Genomic DNA, 10,923 nt, shown 5'->3' with positions numbered 1-10,923 from the left:
CAATTTCCAGCATAAGTTTGTTTGACCTTTAGTTTGAAACTACCCACAATGGGGACTGTTTTTTTTTCACTCTTCATTACCTTAGCCATTTCCATCCAAGTACTCAAGGCTTTCCTATTTTTTGCATAAGTGTGGGATATGAATATATGACTACATGATATATTGATTTCATATGAATGATAAATGGAGATATTATTTCCCAGCATATGAAAAAATACAAAGCTAGCAATTTATTCACACCAAGAACATCAGTAAAACCACACTTCAAAAAGTTGTTTAACCTTTATTTTAATCTGCTTTTCTTTCCTCTTCCCTCCACCCTCATTCCTTCTTAGGAACATCACAGGCATGGTATGCATACTGTGGAAAGGATATTAGCCTTCAAATAGACGTTATCCACCCTAGCTCACAGTACATACAGACAAAGGACACCTTCCCAGCAAAATATTTTACAAACTGCTTTGCAATTCGCCCTTCCCAAAGGTTATTTGTGTATTTTAATTAGCTCAAGTTTTTTCCCCCCATTGATTAGGCTGATTAGACAGTGAAATATAGCTAAGAGAAGGATAGCAAAATAGACAAATACTGCTTTTATCGTGCTTGGGTGTAGCTGATGCTGTGAAAGCTCACTGTGGCAGATCAGCACCCAACAGGTCTACGAGCCACACCACATATATAAAATGGGGAGTGCCAGAATGGGCTCAGTGATGGACTGGAAGTTCATCCCTCTGTGACTTTTCTAGTAGCTCATCTCTGGCATGAGGAATATCTAATAAATAACCAATACACTGTAGATTGACACAGCTCTCCATGCAAATATTAATAGCAGTAACTATGCTAATGTATGTAATGAACTAATTACCTGTGGTATAAACATGAAGTGCTGCATGAAGAGGGCTTTTTAATCCCAGATAATTTCAAGTTTTAATCAGCTTGCTCAAAAAGAACCACATTTTTTGATTGCGCAGCTTTGATTGTGTTCTCTGGAAATACTGTGCTAAAAGGTGGTTTTCCATAATTTAGTCAGGAAATAATTGTATTCTCTTAGAAATAACTATCATCGCTTGCAGAACTTGGCCTTTCTGCAAAAATAAATCCTTGCAGTGTAGGTATCCTGTGTGGTCAAAATGATGGCCTGAAAGAGAACACTCTCTGTTCATTATCTAGATCTCTTCAGTCTACTCAATTCAAGAAGGAATTTTGCAAGAGCTCGCAATCACTAGAACAGAAAATAGATGCACTGTAATGCTATTACATTTACAGAAAGCTTCAGGATAATTTATTTATGAGATGGGTTGTTGCTTTTACATACTCCTTATGTTTATCAAATTTTTGGCATTTATTCTTCCCAGTTGGGCCAGTGAAAAGCAGCCAATTAAGGTGTTATTCAGGCATAAAACTTCCAACCCCATCCAGAAGCAGGGAAGTAGGAAGAAGAATTATCCAAGGGTTGTTTGTTTTTTGGTTTTTTTTTTAGAAGCTCCTAATAGATTTGGCTCAAGCAGGTAGAAAGGGGTACAGGAGATGCCTACTTGCATGGTAACTAGAGCTCACTTGATCATGTCAAAGAGCTGGTTCCTTCCCACCAAGGTCACAATGTCCCTCTGCAGTGACATCCTTCCCCAAGAGGAGCAAGGGCTTTGCAGCCAGGTCCTACTGTCCTGCTGAGAGCTGGCTGGCTGAGCAGGGCTTTCATGGATGATTGCTGATGAACCTGCTGACATGCAGATCAATGATCTTCTGCAGGTATAAAAATTGTCTGACATGTTCCAGTAAACATGGAGCTGTCCCTCAACTAGGACACAACTCAGTGGACAAAAAATACCATAATTGGAGCTTACGTCCTTAGCAGAGACTTTTACCAGTTGAAGACACTGGGTGCCTGAGCAGGGAAAGATGTGAGTTTGTTACTTTGTGAATCTGTAGGTCTTTACTCCTTGAAAAGTGAGGATAGCAGAAGCATAGGCACCAGTTTTTCTGGCTTGTTTCACTGTTGCACAGAGTGCCGATGATTTAGACCTTCAATACATAGTTTGAATACTTTCCTACTATGGCTTTGTTCTACAGATTTGGCCATAAAGATGCAATGATTCGGGCTTTAATGGCAGTCTTAAAACTTTTTGGTCTAACAAGCAAATATCATCTGGTGTGTCCAGCAAAGTTATTATCTCTTTATGTTTATGTCAATTAAATTATGTCTGAAGCAAGGTTTAAGTGCGGTGGCATTACAGTTAAACATCAAACCCGATTGTGTTTTGCATGGCAAGTGTAAAACACTGCTATTTCTATTAAAAAAAATCCATTTTTCTATAACAGATTACATTGTTTCTTTGAAGTGTGAATTTAAGCAGCTAGTGTTTATAATAATATGTACATCATTAATCTTCAGACTTTAATCTCTATAGCCCTATTTAACACAGTGAAGCTTCAAAGGGTACGGATGCCTTATATTGTTTATTGAGATATGAGGTAAAATATAAATGAAAGATCTGGGGAATCAAAGTTATATCCATAACATTTTTTAAATCCGCATAATGTATTTAATGCTAGATGTGTTAGAAAGCTACCTGTATATTTGCCTGATGAGCAGTAATACGGACATACTGGAAAGGGTAAACATATTAATTAGAGCCTGCACATCTCTCCTTCTTGCTAGTGTAATCATTAAATTGATTTTTCCAGTCTGACATGTAATTGTTCCAGCGATGGAATCCTGCTTTCCACTCTCGTTCTGCTTCATCAATATTTCCTGTAAAACATGAAATGGGATACATTAATCTAAATTTGAATCTCTTTATATGCTAATTGAAAAATAATTTTGATTATCAATGTCATTTGCTCCAAATACATTGCAGGATGGTCTTTTGTCTCTTTTCTTAAACCTGGAATGACTGAAAATTCAGTGATTAATACTTTATCTTTAAATCAGGAAGGAAGGATTGCAAAGATATTCTGGCACACTGCACGCTAATAAATATACTTATGTATGTGCTTGTTGCTTCTGTCCATAAAATTCATCATTTTAACATCACCTTTTTTTTTTTTTTTTAAATCCTCAAAATATTACTTTGGTTCAGTATACTCTACAGTGAAACCTACATATCCTAAAGACTACGCTACGCAAACTGAGACAGGTGCTTGCAGAGATACAGTGAAATCATAGCTTTGTTCCAGGCAATGATGGTATTGCCATCAGTTTCAATGGATTTCAATGGATGGCCAGGATTTTCACCCTACTGTGGAATAAATCCACAAGTTTAATGTGTAAGGGGAACAAGTTTGGAGAGGGATACTGTAAAATGTGCACTATGTCAACATGAAACCATCTTCTCTTTTCTTTCTCATTCTAGCCTATAAAGCATTTGCCGACTAATCCTCTGTCCCAAGGCAATATTTACTGCCAAATTTGTTACAGACATCAGAGAAGAGGGTGAGGATAAGAAGAGTAATAAAAATATATCATTTTACAAGGTTCCCAGAGTATTTTACGGACAGGGATCACTTCCTTCGGTCCCAAAAGGTAATTAATGCTAGGGAGAAATGCAGTGACCTTGCAGGAACAACCCATATAACAACTAAAGGAAAGATAACGTATGTAGGCTGTATCGCATACTGTGGCTTATTATTTTGGATCAGTCGCAGACTTTTTCTTAAAGTGTAGAAGCCATTTATAATCTATGAATGCCTTTATTCATTCTGGACCTAATTATCTCAGTGTCCCATATTGACATAGCTTGCTTCCAGAAAAATTTGGTAATCTTGTTTGTGAGATAACAGTTCCATGGTTTCTTTATGCTCTTTTGACTTTATGTTCTTCTGCTGCAGTAGACTATAGGTCCTTTCCCTCCATAAATACACCCTTTTACCCTTTTTTATGATCTGCCAGCACTGCAAGTTTAACTGGTTATGTGAAAATGAAATACTTTTGTGTTTTACACATCAGTAGAAAAAATATTCTGGAAAGAGAGTCAACAGATTCAGAGATTTAGTTTGGAGAAGCATCCAGTAATTTGGTTGCTTATCTGCAGTTTAATTCAACATTTCCAAACCTGTTTGGTCTGGAAATCCAGATGGCAATTTAATGAGACTTTGAAATGAGATTTACATTACTTCTTGGTTTCAGTGAGACCAGAAATAAAACCAAGATACTTTTTCCTGGGGAGGGTCTGGACTTCTGTTTGTAGTCAAAAGGGAAAATGTGAAGAACAAATATAGAAAAAATTATTAAAAATTAACCGCACTCCTCTCGCCCAGTTCAAAGATGTAAATAAGCTTGGTTATATCAGAGACCAAAGAAAAGTTCAGAACATTTTAAATTTTTTTTTCTGCAGACCACAATGGCCAATAACTCAAAGAGGATTTGTAAATGCTGGTAACAATAAAACCACGTTTTGATAACTAAGCTAGGCAGATATCACTTTCAGAACTATGGGGAGAATGCACAGCATTTTACTTTCCTGACTCCAAGAACTCGCCTTTGCATGTTTCTTAATTTAAAGATGTAGCCAAGGTCTTGGGTAAAGCCAAAGTTTCACATATATCAAATGGATTGGTAATTTAGAGCATGAAGCAGTACTAGTTTTACTTGGAGAAAAATTCCTCAACTGTGTTTCTTGTCTTACTCTTGATTATGGGTATCCAGTTTTATTTATCCAGGCAAAGCCTCCACTTATGAATTAAAAGAAACTCCTGTTCCTTCTTTAATTATTCAGGTTTAAATGTGTTTGAAGTCTGCCCAAATACTTTAGAAACTGGAATAGCTCTAGCATACACACATCTTCAATTAAAAGTCACTGTTTTAGAGTATAAATTATGAGGCATTTCAGTGCTTCTTAAAGATCATGGTGAAGAAGTGAGTCAGCTAGAGAAAGCAGACAACAAGGAATTCAGAGTAGCCACCATTATGAATCTAAAAGACAAAAGGGGGAAGGAAAACACTGAAATAAGAACTTGGATTCCCATTTGTTTGCTTTTTTCAGTGATAAGATCCAAATTGAAGTCACAAGTCAATGCATCCCATTATCACCAACATCATCAATCTCTTTGAAGCAACCACCCATGACTTAGATGAGCTGACAGCTAGAAGGCAAAAAAAAAAAAAAAAAGATTAGAGATTTCAACTTGACCGATAATTACAGCTCAGAGCACTGGGTTACTACAATGCACTGCAATACTACGGAAGTCAGCTAATAATACGGCGAGGTTATTTTGCTATATGTAGTCATTTAGGCAATCCCAAACTTTATAGTAATCCCAATTAGCCTCATGCAAAGCCCAGTAAAGTTTACAAGGAGAAAAGGGGATATTTCGGTAGGCGATGAATCATACCTCAGTGCTCAGAAAGGTCCCAGTTTAACAGACCAAAAAAATGAAAGTGCTTTTTTTATTCTTCAGCAGTGTCAGTGCAGACAGCTGGCATTTCTTTTCTTTCCACACAGGCATACAGCCCTGCTGTAATGCCATTAAAGTAAAAGTTAAATTTATCTCCATACCATCACTTGCTGAACTGCTAGATGTGCCAATAAAGTGCTAATCTTAAATGTATTTTTGTGGTATTAACATTAAGATTGGGAAAAAAGCCATATAGCAGTTATGATATAGTGTAATTAATAAGGGCTGACAAGTTAGAATTAATTTTTCTGTCCTCAACAGCTCATAAATATGGGTACCTGCAAACTTCTTGATTCATTAGTATGATAAATGCTACGAGTTTATCTGTGCTGTAGATTCTCATGGTGATAGTTTCTGCACAAATGTTCAGAAAGGAGAAAACAAATAGTACGTGTACTTCAGTATCTCAATTCAGTGTTCTTTAGTCACACACTCTGAATATCAATGATTTTTTAACTACAACAATATATTTGTTTTCATATGTATTTTTAAGGACTTCAGATTTTTTTTATTTTTTGAATTTTCTTCTTTCAAAAGTCAGTAGAGCTCTCTGGGAGATGAAATACTGTAAGGGCTGATATTTCTCCTATGACCTGGGATGCAAGGTACTGGAGTTAGAAAGAAATCAAATTGTTAAGGTACATAGCTTATTGCCCATAGGTGGACTGAGTACAGCCTAACTTTGTTGGTGTGTTAATTTTGACTAGTTCACTTTTCTGCATGCATAATGAGTGCAGTATCTAGCTCTATGGAAATTGAAAACTAATTTTGATGTTGAATTTTCTAATTAGTTGCATTTTTAATATTCTTACTACCCCAAATATTTAGCTCTATAGAATCCAGACACTATTTGGAGGATCATAGTAAATAAAATTATTTTGGTTTTTCACTGATCAAGAGGTTGAACTTTTCTCTGTCTCCTCATTCAAAGTCTTTTTAGAGCTGTTTTAAAATGTAATGTATTTACATTACCTACTTCGATGTTTGGTCTCTCTATAGATGATATATGATGCAGTAATATCAAATAAAATAGAAAAATACGTATTGGGCACACTAAAACAGTAATGGAACACAAATGGAAAGCTTGGCTGCCTGCAGCTTTCCATAATCAAGAGGAAACGGGCACATATAAATAGTTAGGGCTCTAGATGCATTAAAGATTATGTTAAGGAGGTAGAGTCTAACATAGATGCTTTTATAATTATCATATGATTGCTCTAAAAGCTACTTAAGAGTCACTTACTGTTTACTGTCCCTCTAGTGTGTTTCTTTTAGAAACAGTCATCAGAAAAAGTTCTGGTGATTGTCCCAGTGCTCACTCCCTCAAATGAAATATTAAAAGCTGAATGCTCCCAGCTTGTCTTAGGGTGACTGGGAATGGAGGGTATTCTCAGTGCTTTCACAAGAGGGTTGAAACCTGTGTAGAAATTATGTCTAGTTGGAATTGAGAGCCCATGTAAGGCACGTCTTGGTCCAGTTTACTGGCTAGAGATTATTATTAAGCTAGACAGAAAGCTACAAGTTTTGACTCATGTCTTCAATTATAGTTTTATATATTGAAATTGAAGGGGAAGACATTGAGAAATCTTCCAAAATCATACAAAATACTTGAGATATTAAATCCAATATTTTATATATGTCTATTACTGTTATTTTAGTGTGTGAGGCTTTATTTTTTTCTTATTAGTTTTTCTCAATCCATAACCATGGTATTTTTTTTTTTAATAAGTCAGATTTTGTTGCTTGAAGAAAATGGAAAATACCTAACTATAAACATGGCAGGGAATAACATTTTTCCTCTCTCATATATTTAACTGCCTCAAGGAACCTGTCTTACCCAGCCTGTCATGGAAACAGGCTTGCTCAGATGCTGAACACCTTTGGAGTTGGCCATTACCTGTCGAGAAGAGCTCAGCAGGGGTAGCAAGCCTTGTGCTAGGAGTGGAGCAGTAGCTAAACAACTGCTTTGTTACCAAGAGCATCCGTGTCAAATTCTAACCACTTGGCACAACAAGAAATCCCCCTGCAATTTCTGAAAAATAAGTTGGTTTGATTGTCCTCTTAAGGTTCTACCTGATATAATTCCACTTTGTCTATCTGAACCCTACTTGGACTATAACTTGCAATAATGATAACATATAAAAAATGCTTACTTCTTGTTCTCTGTCATCTTATATTATGTTAAAGCAACCTTTCAAATATTTGAAATATTTCAATGGAAGAAATTATAGAAAAGATAGACCCTCAGAAAATGAGGAAATAAGTGTATTTATGTCATGCACTGTCCTTTGGGCATAAAAGGAGATAGAAATGCAAAATAATATTTCAGTGAAGAAAATTATTACAATATAAATTATTATTTCATGTTTGTAACCAGAATCTTAAAGATATGTTTATCAGAACTGTATAAGATTGTATAGGGAAAATAAATATAATAACATAGTATTTCTGGTACAATATTTCAAGGGTTGATAGATGTAGGTACATGGCAAAACAGCACTACTTCTTGACAATATCCAGGCATGATGGTTCTTTCCTTTTTTGCTAAAAATATGCTCAGGATTTTTTAAAATCAAATTACGTAAATTTATGTTGTAAATTACTGAATATGGCAAAGTGATGTATTTATGCCTCCTGGCAGATCCAGAGTGTTGCTTTGTCATTCTTCATACCACAGGACCATGCAAAGCAACTCTGCTGTCCTGCCGAGGTGTGCTGGGCTATGTCTGGTGATGTGCTCTCTTCTGCTCTGTCACAGAGCGTTTGGTTGTGCACAGTCCATTTGTAAGACACACGCTACTCAATAGGGGTTCACAGACAGGTTAAAGAAATATGTAAAATAGTTCAGTTCCCCTGGCTCAGCATAAAGGGCTTGTCAGAATTTTTGAAACCTCCCTAAAATCCATCCTTAATTTGGTATACTGTGATTTTAAAATCGCAGCGTATGCTTTATAAATTATTCATTTACCTACTGATTTTGCTTCTCTTGATTTAATTGAAAAACATCTATTGAATTGAGAGGGTATAAAAGTTGAGCCATAATACAGTTATAGGCTCAAATGAGGAAGGAATAAATTATTTCAGAAAGAATCATCTGTGCACCATGAAAGTTTACAAATTTTTAAGACTAACATTCAAACTGAATCTTAGAGAAAGCTTGTAAATTACCAATTAACATTTTAAAAGTGCATCTTATTTTTGAAATGAGACTTTCCTCCCCACCCCAGACAAACTGCAGAATGCCGTTCCAGAGCTGCAAAATCACTTTATAAAACCAATTCCTTTCGAAGTCCAGAAGCACAGAGGCTTGGTCTGTCTGGTGGGCTTTGCAAAAACAGTGGCATAAGGCTTCTAAAGAAAATCCAAGTCCTTTCTGTTCAACTGAGTTTAAAGTTTCAAATAGCCCCTTGTACATTTCTAGGTAGTGAAATCTCATAAATTTAGTGTATACACAGTCAGGCACAAATCAGTTCTATTTTGCATAGGCAAATCCTGAAGTCTTTGGGTTGTTGTCAATGGCTAACACTCTACAAATAAAACACAAGGTGCTCTCATGTGAGATGTAGAACAGATGCTGCCCTGCTTGGCAGCAGCAACACACTTAATATCCTCTGTGGATTAGTTGCATGATAATATAATCCCGTAAATAATTGATAATATAATCCCTATATAACATCCCACAATGTACCTCAGATACATGAAGCTTATATGGAACATCTAAAGCCTCCAGAGATCCCAGTGCAAGCTCCCCCCTTAGCAACATCTCTCCTGCTCTCTCCAGCACCCCAGGATCCCAGAGCCAGGCAATGCCAAGACCCTTGCAGGGGGAAGTTTGACAACAGAAGTTTCCAGCACTCTAAAATGTCTCACATTGTGGCTGCATCTGCATTTTGGGGCCCGAGAAGCTCCACACCACATAAATCGTGGGCCTTGGCCTGTCCCCAGGTTTTGTCCTAGGATATAACAGGGTGCCACAGGGTGTTGAGCCCATGGCCAGAAGCACAGGGCACATTACATACCCTCACCACAGCATGGACAGTTTTGTCCAATCTGAACATCTCATGGAAATTCAGTTAAAAATAGGAATTTAAAGGTTTAAACTCAAGTATCATGTTAATATCAAGCAAATGATCCTTGTATAAAAGTTCTAGAAAAGCATCTAAAAAATCATCTTTACCTGTCATTTCCAGGACTTTGGGAAAAAAAATATTCCAGAATCGACACTGCTGAGCACGCAACTTTGTCAGTATCTCTGAAGTGTCGGTATTTAATGTCAAATATTTTTGTTCAGTACTAGTGAAGACTGGCCATCTTGTTCCATTAATCAGGGTCCCATTTGGAGTTCTAAATGAGAAAAGAAGCATTTCATCTAGAATGAGAAATTACCTCAGCACATCAATAAAACATTAGTTGGTTTTTATTTAACAGTTATTTCAGCTTAAGTATGTTAGTTTGGAATTACTGAAGTATACTTTGGTAAGTAACAGGAAAAAAGGAAGGTAAATTTGATTTAACTTCATTTGAAAAAAAAAAAAAAGAAAATAATTTGTATTCCCCTTTTTGGGTGTTCTGGATTCACTTAAGGGGAAAAAAGTTAATAAACAGCCATACACAAACTACACTTGTTGAATCGAGATTCTCACAGAAGCTGTAATTTATTATGGATGACTTAAGAACAAACCAACCAATCAGTCTGGGAGGTTGAGTTGTTTATGTTTTAGTTTGAATGTTGCTGATCCCTTCAGATAGACAAATAGATTGGACTAAATAGCTCAGATAAAAATGCAAGTAAAGGTACAAATAATGTCTAAACTTTGGATAAGAGCTGTACTGGGAGAAAAAAAGGACAATATGTAGTATCTATATGACTAGAGGAAAAAATAATTGGTTTAAGTGAGTAGAAGAACAAGATGGGGAGCATTGCATTAGGGAACAAATGTGACAGAATATGATTTTCAGAAAAATCAGTACATTTATACTTTAAACAATCATAAATCACCATTAGCTTAGAAGAGGTTAAGAATACAAATTAAACATCTTATTGCATTGCAAGCAGAAGGACTCATTTTCTTTTCTGGAAGCTGGTATCAGGGAATCTGGGGTTTAGGGCTGAACAACAGTAGTTGATGATTCTTGGTGGGATAAATTGAGAGCACTGTTAGTTAAGTTAATTTGGTTATCTCTACTTTACTTTTCACCAAGACTCTTCCCAGAAGACAGTGGTCAGAGAGGAGTCCAGGGCGTGTGGAGCCCACTTGAGTTCTGCTTGCCAAGAGTAGGAGCAAGGTACCGGGTGTAGGTGGGAGCAGTCGGAGCACAAGATTCAGCTGCTGAAATAATATCAATATCTCTTAGTTGATTTGGAACCAATCAAGTGTTCGGCCCATGTTTTAGTATTCTGGAGTCTTTGGCATTGACTGCTTACAGAATGATGTTAGAGTAAGAGATTCAGCATATTTCCTGAATTGCTCACTTCTTTACTAATTTTTCTTTACTAATTCAGCTCTGATTAACTTATGGCACCGTTTTTAA

At 36.4% G+C, this 10,923-nt stretch overlaps 1 protein-coding gene across 1 annotated transcript in view; it reads right to left on the bottom strand.

Annotated features, from left to right (window-relative positions):
• Positions 1-267: 267 nt before the first annotated feature.
• BCHE (butyrylcholinesterase) overlaps positions 268-10,923 on the bottom strand; it is a 33,954-nt gene continuing 23,298 nt past the window's right edge. Inside the window, exons 3-4 of the mRNA XM_074834330.1 lie at positions 9,569-9,735; positions 268-2,749 (exon numbers count right to left, since the gene is read on the bottom strand). Of these exons, the coding sequence (XP_074690431.1) occupies positions 2,622-2,749; positions 9,569-9,735 (295 nt within the window). The 3' untranslated portion in view covers positions 268-2,621. The remainder of the gene's footprint in view (positions 2,750-9,568; positions 9,736-10,923) is intronic.

Source organism: Strix aluco, chromosome 9 (assembly GCF_031877795.1).
Source record: "Strix aluco isolate bStrAlu1 chromosome 9, bStrAlu1.hap1, whole genome shotgun sequence".
NCBI lineage: Eukaryota > Metazoa > Chordata > Aves > Strigiformes > Strigidae > Strix > Strix aluco.
The sequence above is the reverse complement of the archived record's forward strand: the minus strand, read 5'-3'. Positions and strand labels throughout refer to the sequence as shown.